Genomic DNA, 18,880 nt, shown 5'->3' on the forward strand with positions numbered 1-18,880 from the left:
CTGGTGGCCTTCTTGCCCACCTGGGCCACTGCTGGCTCGTGTTCAGCTGCTCTCAGCCAGCACCCCAGGTCCTTTTCCATGGTCCTTTCCAGCCACTCTTCCCCAAGCCCGGAGTGCTGCATGGGGTCATTGTGTCCTAAGTGCAGACCCAGCACTTGGTCTTGTCAAATCCCATCCCATTGCCTCAGCCCATGGCTCCAGCCTGTCCGGATCCCTCTGTGGAGCCTTCCTGCCCTCCGGCAGATCAACCCCTCCACACAGCATAGTGTCGTCTGCAAACTGACTGAGGGGACACTCCATCCCCTCATCCAGACGATGGATAACGCTATTAAACCGGACTGGCCCCAGCTCTGAGCCAGGTGGAAACGAGCCTGGGGAGCCTCTGGAGCTGGGGGGGCCGTGCCCGGTCAGGTCCCTCCCCAGCAGCTTCATCCCGGTCCCCGCCCCGCTCCGCCCCCCCGGGCTCCCTCCCCGCCGCCAGAACCCAATAATTCCCGGAGCCGGGATGCTGCGAACGCCCGCTCCGAGTCCCCGGCGCCCTTCACGGCGGAGAGGTCGCTGCAAATCCTGCCAGTCGGCCTCGGCAAGGTAGGACCGGGACCCTCCTCCTCTGGGGGGTGGGTGCAGGACACTGGGCGCCGGGGTCCGGAACCGGAGCATCCCTGGAGATGGGGATCCCGGTACCGGAGCATCCCTGGAGATAGAGGTCCCGGTCCCGGGGCGGCCCTGGAGATGAGGATACCGGTACCAGAGCATCCCTGGAGATGGGGGTCCCGGTACCGTGGCAGCCCTGGAGATGGGGATCCCGGTCCCGGAGCATCCCTGGAGATGGGGATCCCGGTCCCGAGGCAGCCGTGGAGATGGGGATCCCGGTTCCAGGGCAGCCTTGGAGATGGGGATCCCGGTCCCGGGGCAGCCCTGGAGATGGGGATCCCGGTCCCGGGGCAGCCGTGGAGATGGCGATCCCGGTCCTGGGACAGCCCTGGAGATGGGGATCCCAGTACCGGGGCATCCCTGGAGATGGGGATCGCGGTTCCAGGGCAGCCCTGGAGATGGGGATCCCGGTTCCAGGGCAGCCCTGGAGATGGGGATCCCGGTACCGGGGCAGCCCTGGAGATGAGGGTCCTGGTCCAGGCACCAGAACAGCACAGAGGTTGGAACACTGGGTACCGGAGCAGCCCTGGGAGTCGGGGTCCGGATCCAGGGCTGCCCCAGGAGTAGGGGTCTGGGTCCAGGCAGCAGAGAACCCTCATGGGCTGGGGTCTGGGTTTGGGGCTGTCCCTGAGCTGGGAGTCACGGTCTGAGCACCGGAGCATCCCTGGAGATGAGGGTACTGGTCTGGGCACTGGAGCAGCCTTGGAGCGAGGGGTGCTGGGGTTCAGGGGAGGGCACCAAACATGCGGGGCTGGGACCAGGACAAGCCTCACACAGGATCCTGCCGCTCCCAACTCTTTCCCCATGCTCCCGGTGCAGTGGCCGGATCCTGCCCGCCCTTGGAGGCCACCAGTGGCCTGGGGCAGTGTCACTCAGGCCCTTCCATGCTCGGGGAGGGAGCTGCGGGATGAGTCACAGGGAGGAAACCCGGTTGCATCAGAACGGGGTTGCTTTTTTCCCTGCTCTTTGAAAGCTCCTTTCCAGCTTTCCTCCATCCCTTAATCCTCTTTCTCCCCAGCACCATGGAAAAAGGGGCCAGCTCCTCATCCAGCAGCTCGGTGGCCTTGGCCTCCACTTCCACGGCCACCTTCAAGGAGGAGCTGCTGTGTCCCATCTGCTACGAGCCTTTTCGGGAAGCCGTGACGCTTTGCTGCGGCCACAACTTCTGCAAGGGCTGCGTGAGCCGTTCCTGGGAACACCGGCAGCACGTGTGCCCCGTCTGCAAGGAAACCTCTTCCTTCAAAGACCTTCGCATCAACCACACGCTCAACAACCTGGTGGAGATGGTCCTCAAGGAGGAAGAGCAGCGGCGGGGCCAGGCGGTTGCTCTTTGCCCCTTGCATCATGAAGAAGCCAAATTCTTCTGCCTGGAGCATAAGGAGCTGGCGTGCTTCATCTGCCAGAGCTCCAAGCAGCACGAAGGGCACAAGATGCGGACGGTGCAGGAGGCGGCTGCGGATTTCAAGGTGAGGGATGCTCCAGGAGGGCAGGGGCTGATGGCACGGAGAGGCACCTCAGCATCTGGAGGGAGGGTTGCGGCTTGCATGTGCCCCAATAAGAACCTGCCAACGCACGGCTTCGGCTCGTGCACGGCGTGGTTCTACCTGGGATGAAAGATGAAGCAGCCACGCTGCCAGGGCGAGTCCCCGTGCCACATCGCTGCCCGACGCTCACCCTGGCTAATAATTACCCAGTGCCACCACATCCCTCAGGGCAAGGATGTTGGTCCTGCAGTAAAGGGGAGCAGCACGATGCTCCAAGGGGTTTGGCCCAGTCCCTGTGTTTCCTAATCTCATTCATCCTCCACTGGGCTGGATCCGGTCACACCGGTTATTGCAGCAGCCGCTTATTACAGCAGCACCTTGGGGTTGGGAACATATTTGGTTTAGGGGTTGCCTAACTCCCCCAGCCAGGGAGAGATGTGGCGGGGGGGGCAGTCCCTGAGCCCCACACGTTACGATGGGCCAAGGCTGTGCAGAGAGGAGGAGGAGGAAGAGGAGGAGGAGATGTGCTCCGGCATCATGCCAAGACCCGCTGTGTTTCCTGGCTGGGAAAGCAGCTGCTCTCGCCCTGACTCAGCCCACTGGGAACGAGCCAAATTTCAAATGTTGGTTGGGCTGCTGTTTTGCAAGGCTTGGCGGGCTGGCAGCGGCACCGAGTCTCCCCGCGAGCATGGCAGTGGTTGCCTGCAGCACTGGGGCAGGCAGAGACTTGACGGTGCATCAGAAGAAGGGCATAAAAACTCCTCCACCTTGCTTCTAAGGGCGGTGTGTTTGCAGATCCGAGTGCTAACTGAGCCCATGCAGTGCTGGAGGACCCTGGCCATAAGAGGGGAAGGGGTGGATTGAGCAAGGATCCTGCTTAACCTCATCCTACTGGGTTTGGGGCTTTTATTTTTCCCATGCTGGAAACTCTGGGTGTAGACTTGCGAGGGTCCTGAAGGCATCTCCTCCCCACAGGCCAAGCTGAAGAACATGAAGACCTCCTTGCAGGATAAGGCAAAGGATTTTGAGAATGTGCATCACTCCTACAAGGCCATTTCCAAACACAACGAGGTGCGTGGTCCCTCCTAGCAAGGAGGCAGAGGGACTGATCCTGACACACTGTGTATGTGCACGCCCCGGGCAGGAATGCAGCTGGCTCTGAGGTGGAGCCCTGCTCCCATCCTGGGCTGCTCCATCTCTGCGTGAGGAAGGGAGTGGGGAATTGGGGACCACAGTGATGGATCTATGCCTGCTGTGACAGCGGGGACATTGATTTTGGGAGTGCAGTGTGGTCCCAGTAGGAGCCCAGTGAGTGTCTGAGCACTGGAGCTGGTTGGAGGGCTTCAGAGGAGCTGTAAGGGGAGGGTGAGGGGAGCCCAGGGAGAGCTGGAGGCTCCAAAGGGAGGTGGTGATGTCCCCACATGGAGCAGATGGAAGCGGTGCGGGTGGAGGAGCAGATCAAGAGGGAGTTTGAGAAGCTGCACGAGTTCCTACGGGACGAGGAGAAGGCGCTGCTGGCCCAGCTGCAGGAGGAGACACGACGCAAGCACAGCCTCATCGAGGACAAGATGAAGCAGCTGATGAAGGAGAGTCAAGCCCTGCTCAGCGAAGCCCACCAGCTCAAGGCGGACCTCAAGGAGGATGACTACACCTTCCTCATGGTAAAGTCTTGCTGGGTGCTGCCTGTCACACTCACTGTGTCACCCTCCTGCTTCTGCTGGGGTGCAAGCAGGGTGTTGGGTGATCCTTTTGGTGTTTGTAAGCCCCGGTGACCACCCACAAGTTGGGGTCTGATGCCCAGTGTCTCCTTCTCTTTCAGACCCACAAGAACCGTAAGCGCAGGTAAGTCCTGGTCCCTGCCTGGATCATCGAGTCCAACCATTCCCATCAATCACTAAACCATGTCCCTCAGCACCTCATCCACCCGTACCTTAAACACCTCCAGGGAAGGTGACTCAACCACCTCCCTGGGCAGCCTCTACCAGTGCCCAATGACCCTTTCCGTGAAAAAAATTTTCCTAATGTCCAGCCTAAACCTCCCCTGGCGGAGCTTGAGGCCATTCCCTCTCGTCCTGTCCCCTGTCACTTGGGAGAAGAGGCCAGCTCCCTCCTCTCCACAACCTCCTTTCAGGTAGTTGTAGAGAGCAATGAGGTCTCCCCTCAGCCTCCTCTTCTCCAGGCTAAACACCCCCAGCTCTCTCAGCTGTTCCTCATAAGGCCTGTTCTCCAGCCCCCTCACCAGCTTCATTGCTCTTCTCTGGACTTGTTCCAGAGCCTCAACATCCTTCAGGGTTTGCCCTTGTATCTCCTCCCTGGGGCTCCTGCCTGGCTGCAGAGTGAGGTCTCTGCTCCAAGCGAGTTCCCGTACCCACGTGTCAATGTATGGTCAACCTTGGATCCACCAAGGGCTACAAAGATGAGGAGGGGAGTGGAGCACCTCTCTTGGGAGGAGAGCCTGGGAACCCTGGGGCTGTTCGGCCTGGACAGGAGCAGACAGAGAGGGGATCCGATCAGTGCTGATACATACCCAACGGGTGCAGGGACAGAAAGATGGGGCCAGACTCTGCTCGGTGGTGCCCAGTGACAGGACAAGGGACACCAGCACAAACTGGAGCCTGGGAAGTTCCATCTGAACATGAGGAAATTCTTTCCTGTGAGGGTGGCGGAGCCCTGGAACCAGCTGCCCAGGGAGAGTGTGGAGCCTCTTTCTTCGAAGAGATCCAAACCCACCTGGACACGTTCCTGTGTAACTGCTGGACGTAACCCTGCTTTAGCAGGAGTTGAACTGAATGAGCTCCAGAGGGCCAAGCCCAAATCATTCTGGGATTCTCTGTCCCGCTTGGGTCTGGGTGCTCCAGCAGCAGAAGGTGGTGTGGGTCCCCAAGGCCAGGCAGGACTCCTGGGTTCCTTCTTGCAGGAGATAACTTCCTCCATCCCTGTCCCACCTCCATCCCCTGCCCCAGGATTGCCTGCACGACCGAGGAGCCAGAGAACGTGCCCTCAGGGATGCTCCTTGATGTTGCCAAGTACCTGGGCTCGCTGCAGTACAACGTGTGGAAGAAGATGCTGGACATCATCACTGTAGGTGAGGTTCTGGGCCTGGGGGATGTGGGAAGTCCCAGGGCTAAAGCAGCTTTATGTGGGGCAGCCCCAGGCGTGTTGGGTACTGGAGAGAAGAGGAGCATGGACCAGTGGTGCCCACAGCTGATGGCCCTGAGGTGTGAGAGAGCATAAAGGGTGCTCTGGAGCGCTTGCACCCCAAAAGGGAAGCCCTGGAGTGTGCATTTCTCCATGGTGAGCTGGGTTAGGAAAAGATGGATGGATGGATGGATGGATGGATGGATGGATGGATGGATGGATACCTGCAGGGCTGTGATCACCCCATAAGCTCATCCCTGCAGCAATCTGGGCTCTTAACACATGTCCCCACCACAGTCCCCTTTAGCTTTGACCCCAACTCTGCGGCAGCCTGGCTCTTGGTGTCTGAGGATCTCACCAGTGTCACCCATGGGTCCTACAAGCCACTGGTGAGGAACCCTGAGCGCTTCACCTCAGCTCCCTGCATCCTGGGCTCCTGTGGCTTCTCCACTGGCTTCCACACCTGGGAGGTGGACCTGGATGGTATCACAGACTGGAGGGTAGGGGTGGCCCGGCCGTGTGGTGACACCTATTGGCCCTTCCATCATGATGCTCGCTCTGGCTTTTGGTACATCTACCGCATGCTCGCGCAGGACAGCTATATGTGCCGAGCATCCAATGCGGCACGCTCAGAGGTAGCACTGGGCGACGTGAAACGGATCCGCGTGGAGCTGGACTGTGACGAAGGGGAGCTCTCCTTCTACAATGCCGACTGCAAGACCCACATCTACACCTTCCATGAGAAGTTTGGTGGCACTGTCTTCCCCTACTTCTGTGTGGAGGACACGCCACGGGGTGCACTCCGCATCTGTCCCCTCCGTATCCACATCCGTGAAGATATTCCCATCTAGTGACCACCACCACCTCTGCCCTCATTTGGAGTTCTCCAGGTGCTTTTTTACCTCTCCTCATGGGAAGAAGAATAGAAAAAATAGTTTATGTACATGCTGCCTCTTTTTTTTATCATTAATAAACACTCTGTTCTACACCTCTCTGTGCTCAAATCACCCTCTCCTACCCCTCTCCATCATGGATCAAAGCTGGGGAGGCTTCAGGGAGAAGGTATCTACCTGCCAGTGGGCTGTAAATAGTAAATTAAACCATCTAGGGGCTTTCTAAGCAGCTTGTGGGGCTCCAGGGCTCTTTGCAGTGTGTAAAGCAAGGGACATTGGCTTTTGCCAACACACCTTGGGGATGGGAAAATCCCACATAGCTTGCCCCATATGGCTGGTCAGGAGACAGGAATAAGCCAGTATTTCCCCTCTATGAGGAAAAGCATTGATGGAGACACCCTTGAGAGTAGCAACCCATCTCCTACCCTTCTTCACAGAATCATAGAATGGTTTGGGTGGGAAGACACCTTAAAGCCCATACAGTTCAAACCTTCCTTCTGTGGGCAGGGTCACCTTCCATGGGCAGGGACACCTTCCACCACATCAAGGTTGCTTGTAGCCTCATCCAAAGTCTTCCCATGACTATACCTCTTGGAGGGGCTTTTCTGTAAATCTCCAGATCCGGGAGTCATGTGATGACATGCAGTGGGTGTTTGGAGGTGGAGGAGGCTCAGAGGTGGGATGCAAGTAGATAAAAGCTCTCAATAGAGTCCTCAGCACAGAAAGGACATGGATATGTTGGAGTGAGTCCAGAGGAGGATATGGAGATGATCTGATGTCCTGTATGAGGACAGTCTGAGAGAGCTGGTGTTGTTCAGCCTCGAGAAGAGAAGATTTCGGGGAGACCTTAGAGCAGCTTCCAGTACTGAAAGGGGCTCCAGGAAAGCTGGGAAGGGGCTCTTGATCAGAGAGCACAGGGACAGGATAAGGGGGAAAGGTTTTCAGCTGCAAGAGGGGAAATTGAGATGAGAACTTAGGCAAAAGTATTTCCTGTGAGGTTGGTGAGGAACTGGCCTGGGTTGCCCAGAGAAGTGGTGGCTGCCCCATCCCTGGAGGTGTTCAAGGCCAGGCTGGATGGGGCTTGGAGCAACCTGATCCAGTGGGAGGTATCCCTGCCCATGGCTGGGGTGGAACTGGATGGGCTTTAAGGTCCCTTCCAACGCAAATCATTCTATGGTTCTATGAAAAAAAACCCACCTCTGCAGAGCTGTGCTGGGTCTGGTCTGTTACTAATCATGCAAAAAGCTTTTTTTTCTCCATCCTGGTGAGCGCTTGGGGTTGAGAGGTGATGCCCTGGGGAAAAGCACTGCTGCCTGTCCTGCCCTCGCTGCCCAGTGCAGCTGAGCCCACCAGGACCTCACTCTCAGGATACAGATATTAACGGGTGGTTTCCATGGTTTCTCCCTGTTTGCATAAGATGCTCCTTAGGAACAAGAGCTGGTGGCAGAAAAACAAAAGGGAGATGGTGGAGGCGTGCGATGCGGGGGCGACCTTGGGGGTCCTCCACCTTCCTTACGTCAGCTGACGTTATCTATTTCCAACAGAACATCCCTGGATATGGAGAGAGGAGGAAAATCAGTGCAAGCATTCCATGTCCTTCCCTGCACTGTGTCCTAACGCTGCCCATCACCCCTGGAAAGCTGGGGATACCAGCAAATTTGGGAATCCCCTGCTCCACCTATAAAAACATCAAGGTGTTATTTTGGGAAAATAAGAAGCTGGCGAAGCTCTGGGTTGCTGGGGCTGGAGAGGGATGACAAGTTTCTCTTTGTCAGGTCTCAAGGGAGCATTTCCCAGTGCCTGGCATAAGAAGGGCAATAAAGAGGGAAACGAAGCATCGCTTTGGGTGGCAGAACTGAAGCATTTTGACATTTTTTTCAGAATCATTTGGTGAAAAATCAGTTTGCACCAAAAAAAAAAAAAAAAATTAATGACCCTCCTGGCTCTGCACTTTTTAGTGTAATAAATGGTACCTGTACAGAATCACAGAATAGTTTGGGTTGGAAGGGACGTCAAAGCCTACCCAGTTCCAACCCCCTGCCATGGGCAGGGACACCTCCTACTGGATCAGGTTGCTCCAAGCCCCATCCAACCTGGCCTTGAACACCTCCAGGGATGGGGCAGCCACCACTTCTCTGGGCAACCTGGGCCAGGGCCTCCCCACCATCACTGGAAAATATTTCTTCCAAAGATCTCATCTCAATCCCCCCTCTTGCAACTGAAAACCTTTGGCCATGGGGTGGGAGTGGGGCTTTCCAGTACCTGAGGGGGGATGAAGGGGTCGTGAATTCAACTGGAGGTGGGTCCAGGGGTTGCTGCAATCAAGCCCCCCCACCCCATCAGGCTGCACAAGCCCCCCTCTCCCTCAGCATCCCCCCCGAATGATCGGGACGGGTGATATTTCGGAGAAGCAGGTGGCTCTCCCATTGGCTCCCAGCCCGGCGGTGATGTCATTTCTACCCAATCCGGAGCAGGACAGCATCTCTCTTCCCCGCCCCATCCCCAACCCTCCCTCACCCCGGGTACCAGCCAGCGCCGGGGCTGGAGCATCCCGGAGGGGTGGGGGGCAAGCGGGGACACCCCCCGACTCCCCAGGAGGTTTCACAGCCTGGGGATGCAGGATCCTGGAACCAATCCTGCTCCCTTTCACGGAAAGGTTCATTGAGCACTGAAACAGGCTGCCCAGGGAGGGGGTTGAGTCACCTTCCCTGGAGGTGTTTAAGGGACGGGTGGACGAGGTGCTGAGGGACATGGTTTAGTGATTGATGGGAACGGTTGGACTCGATGACCCAGTGGGTCTTTTCCAACCTAATGATTCTGTGTGATTCTGTGATCCCAGGACACATGGGTCTCCCTGCAGGGCCATCCTTGTAGCCCAGCCAGGTGGGTCCCACACACTGCAAGCACACAGCTGAGGTTTGTTCCATCTCTCCCACCTGTACCCAGGAAGGGTTTGGATGCTGGCACTGAGATGCCAAGGAAACTTCCCAAAGCCAGCAGGCCGCAGCTGCGCAGAGGCAAACCCTTCGCCTCCCTGGCCTCCTCACACTGCTGGGGGTCTTACATCCCTAGCATCAGCCTGACTTCATGGGCAACCTCTCCTGCAGCCTCTTCCTGCCATGTCCTGCCCCACAGGCTGACACCCTGGGCAGGGTTTGATGGGATGGGAAAGGGGTGGCCCATGGCAGCCCAGATCTCCTTGGACTCCTTCTTCCACACCTTGTTTGGTTTAGACCAGCCCATGTTGCTGGAACTAAAGCTGTTCCCGGTGTTGGAGCAGCCAGGAGGCTTTGAGAGATGGAGTGTGACAGCCCTTAGGGTTGGTGACCACCAAGCATCCCCAGAGCCTACACAAGCACTCCGAGAGCTGAAATCAAGATCTCCCCAACTACTGGTCCTGTGGAGCTGGGGGACAGGGAGGGACATCCGGATGTGCCCCCAGTGTCTCCCCCTGTTCCATCCATGCAGCTAAACTGTGGGCATCAACGTGGGGTGCCCCAAACCTGGACCACAGGGAGCTAGAAGGAGCAATTGGGTAGATCCCCCTGCGCCCCCCTTCCAGAGGGTGTCACGCATCCCAGTACCAGCCACGGCAGGGACCGTCCCAGAGCCACGTGGGTCCCCACAATGGCTGTTTATCCCCCAGTTGGCCACTGCCTCTTGACTCTTTCCTCCCCTTGCTTCCTCATCTCAGGGCTGTGCTCCATTCCCTCTGCAGTTCCTTGCCCATCCCACGGACACTCTACCCACCCTGTGTGGGCACCCAATCCCTGCCGAGCCAGGGGGCTCTGACTCAGAGCTTGCCCATCCCCTGAGCATCAGTGGGTCCTTTTGGAGGGGAGCAATGCACCGTTGAGTCTCAGTGGGACATTACAGCCGCCCCACCATGAGATGTGGGTTCATATATGTGTCAGCCCCATTTCCAGCTGGGTCACCCTGTCCTTCTCAAAGTCCTGAGGCTTTGCAAAGCCACCCTACATTTGTTTTCCAGAGGGAATCACTTCCCCACAGCTTCCCTGATGCTCCTTGCATAACGGAGGAGACAGCTGCCTAAATATACCTGGATGGCTCCCTGGAGGTGCCAGGATCGCGACCACCATCAGATGCAGCCATCGGCACTAAATAGGTCAGGGTGAAGCAGATCTAGGGGAAAGAGATGTGGCTGACGGGAAGGGCATAACCCTAAGAGCTATCTTAGCTCTGCTGGGTCTCCCTGGGGACCTCCGCTCACTCCGACATGGCACCAAAATAGTTTTGGGATCTGAGACTCGGCCTCTATGAGCTCTTGTTGCCCAGTTTTTAGGAGGTTAAGGATCTCTGATGTGACTTTGGGGCTGGGAAAGGTCACATCAGGCTTGTGCCACATCCTAGCACAAGCTGGGATGGAGAGGACAGAGAGGATGCCCTGGGAGGATGGAGAAGACACCCTGGGAGGATGGAAAGGGAGAGGACACCCTGGGACAACGAGGAAGATGCCCTGGGAGGATGAGAAGAGCACCTTGGGAGGATGGAGAGGACACCCTAGGAAGATGAAGACACCCTGGGAGGACGGAAAGGGAGAGGATGCCCTGGGTGGATGAGGAGGACGACCTGGGAGGATGGAGAGGACACCCTAGCAGGATGGAGAAGACACCCTAGGAGGATGTAAAGGGAGAGTAGGTTCCATTGCTCCCTAGCATGGGGAGGTCACCCTGGTGTGGGGCAGGTGGGGAGCAGGGCACTTTGTCCTCGTGAAAGATGCCACCAGGACTCCATTAAACACTCCAAATCCCCTTCTTTGTCACTTTGTCTCTCTCCAGCTTTGTCCTGCTCTAGCCAAAAGCTGAAGCTCACTTCCCACCATTCATTCAACCCTTTCAATCCATCACTCTAGAATGGAACCCCCCAAATCCCCTTTTTTTGATCCGAATACAGCCCCTCACCCCCACCCACCTTCTCCTCCCGCCACCTCTTTGCTTTTATAATTCTTTTAACGTTATTTTTTTTTTCATCTCCTCTCCCTTATTCTTCTTTTCTTTTTTTTTTTTTTTTTCCCAGGCCCATCCCGAAAATAGCTGCTCGGCGTGATGTCACCGGGCTGGTACCCGGTTCGCACAGGGCTCTGGCCAATCAGGTGAGGCGGTGAGGATGCTCCAATAGCCAAGCAGGGAGGTGATGTCATGGGGGGAGGAGGGGGGTGTCGGGGGGCCCCCCGGGTGGGATGCTCCGCGCAGACCCCGCTCCCGCGTTAAATGAGCTCGGAGAGCGCAGAGAAGCAGCTCAAGAGCCGGCGGTGGGGTGAGTGGGGGGAGAAATCGGTTGATCTGGGGGTTCGGAGGGGGGGGATGTTTTCGAGTTGAAAAGTTTTTGGGGAGGGGTTGGGGGGAGCTTCTCAAGGAGGTGCCTGGATGTCACTGTCTGGCTGCGACACCCCTCTTTGTCCCCCGTCCTCATCGCTCCAGCATCCTCCTCAGACCCCAACCCACTTCTTTTCTGGGGGTCCCCGTCCCCCTGTGACCCAAACAGGCACAGACTCCCCCCCCCGACAAGGTGTTTTCCACCCATTTGGAAACCGGGAATGGTTTCCAGTCTTTCTCTCTCCCCTCCTAAACTCGACAGCCAAGCCAAGGCTGCTGGAGACCCACCTCCCCCTTCCACCTCCCTCTCTCCACACCATGGCAGGTCTCATCCTGCCCCACCACGAGCAGGCATGGGGAAACCCATGAGCTAAGGAGGGTGTAGTAGTGGAGCTCAGCGTCCTCCTCCTCGCCTCACCCCAGCATCTCCAGGGGGTCCAGGAATGGGGCTCAGCATCCTCCTCCTCACCTCACCCCAGCATCTCCAGGGGGTCCAGGAATGGGGCTCAGCATCCTCCTCCTCGCCTCACCCCAGCATCTTCAAGGGGTCCAGGAATGGGGCACAGCATCCTCCTCCTTGCCTCACCCCAGCACCTCCAAGGGGTTCAGGAATGGGGCTCAGCATCCTCCTCCTTGCCTCACCTCAGCATCTTCAGGAGGTTCAGGAATGGGGCTCAGCATCCTCCTCCTTGTCTCGCTCCGGCATCTTCAGGGGGTTCAGGAATGGGGGTAAACATCCTCCTCTTCTCCTCACCGCAGCATCTCCATGGGTTCGGGAATGGGGACCAACATCCTCCTCCCCACCTCGCCCCAGCATCTCCAGGGTGTTCAGGAATGGGGCTTATCATCCTCCTCTTTGCCTCACCCCAGCACCTCCATGGGTTTAGGAATGGGGACCAACATCCTCCTCCTCACCTCGCCCCAGCATCTCCAGGGGGTTCAGGAATGGGGCTCAGCATCCTCCTCCTCTTCACCTCGCCCCAGCATCTCCAGGGGCTCCACTGGAGCACCCCCAGGGAACCCTCACTCACAGCATCCTCAGGACCCCCAGAGGGTGTGCAACCCAAATGTGGGTGCAGGGGCACAGGACCCCTCTGGAGGGCAGGACCAGCCTGCATTATTGATGGTGACAGGGTGCTGGAGGAGGTGACCTGCTCTCGGCAGGCACTGAAATATTTATTTCCAGGGAGTGGGGGGAAAGTGAGAGGGAGGGAGGAGGCAGCTGCCATCCTGCCTCTCCCCTAGAGAAGGGTGGGGAAGCATCCATCGCTTTGCAAGCTTCAAGGGAGAGAGCAGGGAGCCCCCTCCATCCCCTTTCTCCATCACTGGAAGCTTCTTCCAGGGAAGGGGATGGTAGATGGAAGGCTCCCCACTGCCTCGGGGGATCTACAGTGGAAATGAGGGTGTGAAACCAGGTTGCAGCCCTTCAGCTGCAACTGAAGGAATCAGCCGGCTCCCTGCCACGTGCACCTCACGGAGAGCAGGATTTCTCCCACATCCTCTCCATGCTGGGGGTTTGAGTGGGATTTCAGGCTAGGGGGTGACAGGATTGAGCCTGGGGTGGCAGGTTTCAGGCTGGGGGTGACGGCGTCAGCATGGCACCAACCACACCCTGCTCCCCTTAGGCTGCACGTGTTGGTTGGAGGACACAGGGTCTGGGAAGCAGAGAGGGGATGTAGCTCAGCAGGGAGGGGTTTTCTTCTTGGAGGAGCCTCTAAACACCTTGAACAGCATCTTCATCCAGCAAGGAGGAACGGGGCTGGCATCCCAGCACCCATCTCCCTCCCAGCCAGCAGCATCCCTGCAGATGGACCCCATCCTCCTCCCTGTTTGGGGTTTGATGGGTGATCTCTGCATTTTATCTTCCTGTTGGGGCATGAACGCCTGGAAGAAAGATTTCTGTAGCCCAAAATACATCCAGGTTCACCACAAGCCCAGGGAAAATGCGGATTTGGGGTGGTAACACAATGAGGGGGAGGAACGAGGAAGGCACATGCATGCAGGCAGCTTCTAGCCAGGCTATCAGAGCTCCAGGCACAGCCTCATGTCAGCACACGAGCCATCAGAACATCCCCACCCTTCCTTGGGAAAAGCCACCGATGGCAAAACCCTTTAGCCAGGCGAAGAAAACCCTTAGTAGGACAAAACCCCTGCGCAACTCCCAAATCCAAGCAGGGCTTACCTAAAAAAGACGGGAGAATCTCCAGGAAGTCTGTTCCCAGTAGATTATCCCCATATTTTTTCAGCAGACAGCACTGAGTGATTCAGACTGATTGATGTCAGCAGGTCCGGAGATGGAGGAAGCCTCTGGCTGGTCTCTCAAGCAGCCTTGGAGGCTTTTTCTAGCTATTTGGCGGGGGGACCTGCAGCTGGAAAGAAGCTTCACGGTCTCATTCCCAGTCCCCAAAGCAAGGCTGAATTTTTCCTTGCTTGCTCATCTATTCCTGACCCTCAGGTCACTCAAATATTCCCAGCTCAGCCCCCTTGATGGGTGTCACAATGTCCCCATCCCAACCCATGACACATGGGTTGGACCACAGGGGTGCATTCACGTTGCAGGGATTTGAGTAAAACCAATGGAGATCACGGTGTCACATGGATGCAGGTGTTGGACCCTGAGACGGTTTGTTTGAAGGAGTGGGATGTGCCCAGACCAGCAGTCAGCCCACGCCCCTCACTCAGCAGATATGGTAGAACTCAAAAACCCTTCAGCCAGGCGAGGAGGAAAGCCATTGGTGGGGGCACATCCCTGGGTAACCCCCAAATCCGAGCAGCCCCGGATCCAGGACTAACCTAAAAAAGGGGGGAGCATCTCCAGGAAATGTGTTCCTGGCAGCGTGTCCCCATTTTTTGTCCCCGTTCCCGGTTATTTGAGCGATCCCCATGCCAGATCCCAGCAGGATGTTGGACAAAGGGTTGAGATTTCTCAGGACCTTGCAAGTCAAACTGGGTTGAGCTGTGTTAAGGCTGCAGGAGCTTGCAGGGACCTGATAGACCTGAGGCGCCCATGGTGTGGTGGTTGCCTCTTCCCAAGTGGGACTGGAAGCATTCAAGACTCTCTGTTTTAAAAAAAAAAGGAATTCCAAACCCCAAGCTCAGCCTCCATTTTGGCACACCAGGAAAGGGCTTTTCCACCAGGAAGCCCCTCTGATGCCACCAACATCCTGTTTGTGCCCACCAGAAACCCTCAGAAAGGGGACAGCCCCAGCTTATCCAGGTTTTAATGAGGCTCTGGGTGTTGCCACCCGATGCCAGATCCTGTGCTCACCCTAGGGCTTCGCTCCCCAGGGATGGTCATGAGGGCTGTGCAAAGGGATGGCTCTTGTCCATGGGGATAGGACGTATGTGTGTGCACGCTGCTCCCAGCACTTGTGTGCACACACCTGTGTGTTGTGCAGGTGATGGGCAGCCCAAAAGATCTGTATGTTCCAGGCGCACCCTCCCCCAGCTGCTGCGATCATCCCAGTTAGTGCCCATCCCACCGTACCACTCGGTGCCCATCCCAGCAGCACGTACCCGTTGTGTTACACCACATCTGTGTGCCCATCACACCAGTCCACGCCCATTCCAACAGCATGTGTCCATCGCATCCCATCTCTGCCCATCCCAGCAGTGCATAATCATCCCAACAGCACGTACCCATCACATTACACCACATCTGTGTACCCATCACACCAACCAGTGCATGGTCCATCCCAACAGCGCATACTCATCCCAACACTATGTACCCATCATATCACACCAATACATGCCCAACCCAACAGCAAATACACATCATATCACACCAGTACATGCCCATCATATCACACCAGTACATGCCCATCACACCACACCAGTACGTGCCCATCCCAATAGCATGTACCCATCACATCACGCCAGTACATGCCCATCCCCAAAAAATGTACCCATCACACCACACCATGTGTGTTGCCCATCACACCAGCACGTGCCCATCACACCACACCAGTGCGTGCCCATCACGCCAACCCATGCCCTCCCCATGCCCGCCGTGTGTGCCCACCACAGCATCCCCAGTGTGCATGTGAGGCCATGTGTGGGCAGCTTTCCCATGGGGGATAGACAGGACTGGGTGATGCCTCCAGCCCCTGGGACGCTCCACACTGATTCTGTCTCTTTCCTCCCCCAGGACTCAGAAACACTCTTGCTGCAGGCACCCAAGGATCATCACACCATGACTCTGGCTGGTACGACATCATCATGGGGCCGTGCATGGGGATGTAGGCAGTCTGGTTCACTCAACCCTCTGAACTCAACCTGACCCATACTGGGGCAACCCTAGTTTCTGTGAAGCTCCATCCAAACCACCCCAGGAATGACTCTGCCCCTGTCCTGGAACGCTCATGGCATCACAGTGGTGATAGAAAAGGGATCGAACATGGGGTTAACACATGAGGGCACAACACACGTGGCCATGAGCAAAGCACCCAAGCTCTGTGTGCCTCAGTTTCCCCCTTTGCATGCCTTGTTTCCCTCCATCCAGGTCACCTATTTGCAACATCTGGGTGAACTTCAATGCCAGCTCCCATCCCAGCCTGGGGGGTGGCAGCCAGAACACCTGGCAGGACCTCCCCACCCTTCTGAGCTCAGTCCCACCATCTCTTTCCAGCTTACAAAGAGAAGATGAAGGAGCTGCCTCTTGTCTCCCTCTTCTGCTCCTGTTTCCTCTCGGACCCCCTGAACAAGCCAGCATATACGTATGAAGGTAGGAACCTGCTGTCCACCCACAGTCAAGGGGCTGTGGACCCCCCAATGGCATGAACAGTCTCATCCTCAAACTGAGAGGGGTGGCTCCACAGTTTTCTGGCACCAGCTGGAAGCAGGGGGTTGGGTTGGGGTCAGGGTGGGCTCAGGCAGACCCACAACCCCCTCTCCACTGTTTCTCCACTGCACGAAGCACCAGGCGTGGGCTTGGTATTTTTAGGCAGACGGCACCCAGTGATTCAGACTGATTGATGTCAGCAAGTCCAGAGATGAAGAAATCCTCTGGTGGGTCTGTCAAGCAGACTTGGAGGCTCCTCCGAGCTATTCATGGCAGGATCTGCATCTGGAAAGGAGCTTCATAGTCTCATTCCCAGTCCCCAAAGCAAAGCTGAGTTCTTCCTTGCTTGCTCATCTCTTCCTTGAGGGGATGCCCAGTCCCTCAGGTCACCCAAATATTCCCAGCTCAGCCCCCTTGATGGGCGTCTTGGTGTCCCTACCCCAACCCACGACACCAGGGCTGAACCACAGGGGTGAAGCTCATGGAGATCAGGGAAGGTGATGGCAAGTAGGTGGGCTGCAGGTGTTGGACCCTGGGACGGTTGGTCTGAAGGGGTGGGATGCACACAAACCAGTAGTCAGCCTGTGCCCCTCACTCAGCAGACACGGTAGACCTCACCTGGTGCGTCATCTCTGACATGGAAGTCATCGAGCTCAACAAGCGCACCTCCGGGCAGTCCTTTGAGGTCATCCTGAAGCCCCCATCGTTTGATGGCATCCCTGAGTTCAACGCCTCCCTGCCCCGGCGGCGCGACCCATCCCTGGAGGAGATCCAGAAGAAGCTGGAGGCGGCGGAGGAGAGGAGAAAGGTAGGTCTAGTGGCTCCTGCCATGGGGAGACACATGGGGGCTTTGCACTCAGCAAGGTGCACCCATCTTTGGGGAGACTGTTGAGTTTGCAGAGAGTGGTTTTGGCCAGGAGGAGACTCATGGTCTCCATGACAATCATGTTTGCTTCGCTTATGCAGTACCAAGAGGCTGAGTTGCTGAAGCATCTGGCGGAGAAGCGGGAGCATGAGCGGGAGGTCATCCAGAAGGCCATTGAGGAGAACAACAACTTCATCAAAATGGCCAAAGAGAAGCTGGCGCAGAAGATGGAGTCCAACAAGGAGAACCGTGAGGCCCATTTAGCGGCCATGCTGGAGCGCTTGCAGGAGAAGGTGAGAACAAGGGTAGGAGGGAGAGGGCACACATGGGGACACCAGCCTAGGAGGGTGTCACAAGACAGTTGGGCACCTTGCATATTGCTTGAGGTGGCATTACCCATTGGGGACACCACCGAAGGGGGAGGGGTGTCTCTCTTTCCTCCCATTGTGCAGCAACATCCAAATTCAACGTCCCACTGGGGTGGGGTGGCCCAGGGACCCACTGAGCCTGACACGTCCATAGGCTCATGAGCGGTTGGTGGGTGGAGAGCTGGGACCCATATCTCATCCCCAGACTCGCAAAGCCTTTGCTTTCCCCATGTCCCACCATGGTGATCTTGACTCACCACTGGCAATTTTTCCTCCTCCTGGGTGGTAGATCTTCCCCTGGTCCCTTCCCCAGAGGTTCTGGAGCTGTCAGTTCTTCAGCAGAGCTGGAGTGGACCATGCTACCATGCTAGGAGATGCTTCCACTCTGCCTGCCTGTGCAGACCTCTTCTCTCTCCCTGAAGCAGGTCTGTTCCCAACCTCAGCACGGAAGGTCCCACCCTCACCACCTCCAGCTCCCTCCAAAACATGCCTTCAGCAAGGAGCTCGCCCAGTGCCCTTCTCCAAACGCCTCAGCTAGCCTTGAGTCAGAGCCAGAAAGCACGAGATAATGAAGGACAATCCGAGTTAACCCCATCTCCTTGGGGCTCCTGGTCCATCCCGTCTGGTTGACGTCTACCTCCTAGCTAGAGGGCAAGGACAATCTGTCCCTGAGTGCCTCCACAAACCTTAAAACACCCCAGGGGAGGAGAGGACGCTGTTGACCCATCGGTGGTGTCCCTCTGGGGATGAACCTCATGAACGCCCTCATGCCTTCGAACCCCTCCGAAGCTGCTGGCCCATCCATGGGAACCCTGAAGTCCATCCAGCTAATGCGTGTCCCCCCTCCTCCTTCCTTCCTACCCCCCTCCCACAGGACAAACATGCAGAAGAAGTGAGGAAAAACAAGGAGCTCAAAGAAGAAGCCTCCAGGTAAAGAGGCAATGGCTGGACTGACAGCTCCAGGGAGGTGGCGGAGGCTGCTGCAGCGCAAGGTTGGATGTTGGAAGAGTGGACGTTCCTCTGCTTTCTTTGTTCGTGAATGTAAAGAGTTGACCAGTGAAGCCATCCTATTTGTTTTGGGGAGGGTGGGGAGGGAGGAGAGAGGAGGGAGGGTTGGCCAGGAGGGAGGGCGCTGGCTGCAGGGTGCCCACCTTCTTGGTGGATCTCACAGACCGCCCGCCGACCGGGTCGGGGAGAGACAGCTGAGGTGAAGTGGACGATGTGGCCCCCTCAGGGAAAAGATGAGGGGGACAGAGCGGGTGGGGAGGGAAAGGGGGGGGGAAATGTGCATTGTGTGTGACTTTAGTTTGGTGCTGGGCAGGCAGGGTGGGCAGGTGGGTGTCCCTCCAGCTTCCTTTCTTC

At 57.1% G+C, this 18,880-nt stretch overlaps 2 protein-coding genes across 5 annotated transcripts; both read left to right on the forward strand.

Annotated features, from left to right (window-relative positions):
- Positions 1-459: 459 nt before the first annotated feature.
- On the forward strand, positions 460-6,258 carry TRIM35 (tripartite motif containing 35). The gene is made up of 7 exons (XM_069850573.1): positions 460-588; positions 1,673-2,120; positions 3,114-3,209; positions 3,569-3,799; positions 3,958-3,980; positions 5,102-5,223; positions 5,574-6,258. Exons 1-7 carry the CDS (start codon positions 506-508, stop codon positions 6,125-6,127), a joined length of 1,557 nt encoding a protein of 518 aa, XP_069706674.1. The 5' UTR covers positions 460-505; the 3' UTR covers positions 6,128-6,258.
- A 5,094-nt stretch (positions 6,259-11,352) lies between these two features.
- On the forward strand, positions 11,353-18,707 carry STMN4 (stathmin 4). 4 transcript variants are annotated; one of them, XM_069851068.1, is made up of 6 exons: positions 11,353-11,446; positions 15,653-15,710; positions 16,133-16,228; positions 16,885-17,093; positions 17,252-17,443; positions 18,393-18,707. In XM_069851068.1, the coding sequence occupies exons 2-6, from the start codon at positions 15,698-15,700 to the stop codon at positions 18,450-18,452; spliced, it is 570 nt and encodes a 189-aa protein (XP_069707169.1). In that variant the 5' UTR covers positions 11,353-11,446; positions 15,653-15,697; the 3' UTR covers positions 18,453-18,707. The 4 variants fall into 4 exon arrangements, with proteins under 4 accessions (XP_069707169.1, XP_069707170.1, XP_069707166.1 ...); XM_069851069.1 differs by having other exon boundaries at positions 16,888-17,093; positions 18,393-18,702; XM_069851065.1 differs by lacking the exon at positions 18,393-18,707 and adding an exon at positions 17,944-18,384.
- Positions 18,708-18,880: the final 173 nt, after the last annotated feature.

Source organism: Phaenicophaeus curvirostris, chromosome 2 (genome assembly GCF_032191515.1).
Source record: "Phaenicophaeus curvirostris isolate KB17595 chromosome 2, BPBGC_Pcur_1.0, whole genome shotgun sequence".
NCBI lineage: Eukaryota > Metazoa > Chordata > Aves > Cuculiformes > Cuculidae > Phaenicophaeus > Phaenicophaeus curvirostris.

Coding starts and splice junctions, on each gene's coding strand:
- TRIM35 (XM_069850573.1), top strand. CDS start 506: ATGCTGCGAACGCCCGCTCCGAGTCCCCGGCGCCCTTCACGGCGGAGA. Junction 3,210..3,568: donor CCATTTCCAAACACAACGAG/GTGCGTGGTCCC, acceptor CACATGGAGCAG/ATGGAAGCGGTGCGGGTGGA. Junction 3,981..5,101: donor CACAAGAACCGTAAGCGCAG/GTAAGTCCTGGT, acceptor CCCCTGCCCCAG/GATTGCCTGCACGACCGAGG.
- STMN4 (XM_069851065.1), top strand. Junction 16,229..16,884: donor GCCAGCATATACGTATGAAG/GTAGGAACCTGC, acceptor CCCCTCACTCAG/CAGACACGGTAGACCTCACC. Junction 17,444..17,943: donor TGGAGCGCTTGCAGGAGAAG/GTGAGAACAAGG, acceptor TCCCTGAAGCAG/GTCTGTTCCCAACCTCAGCA.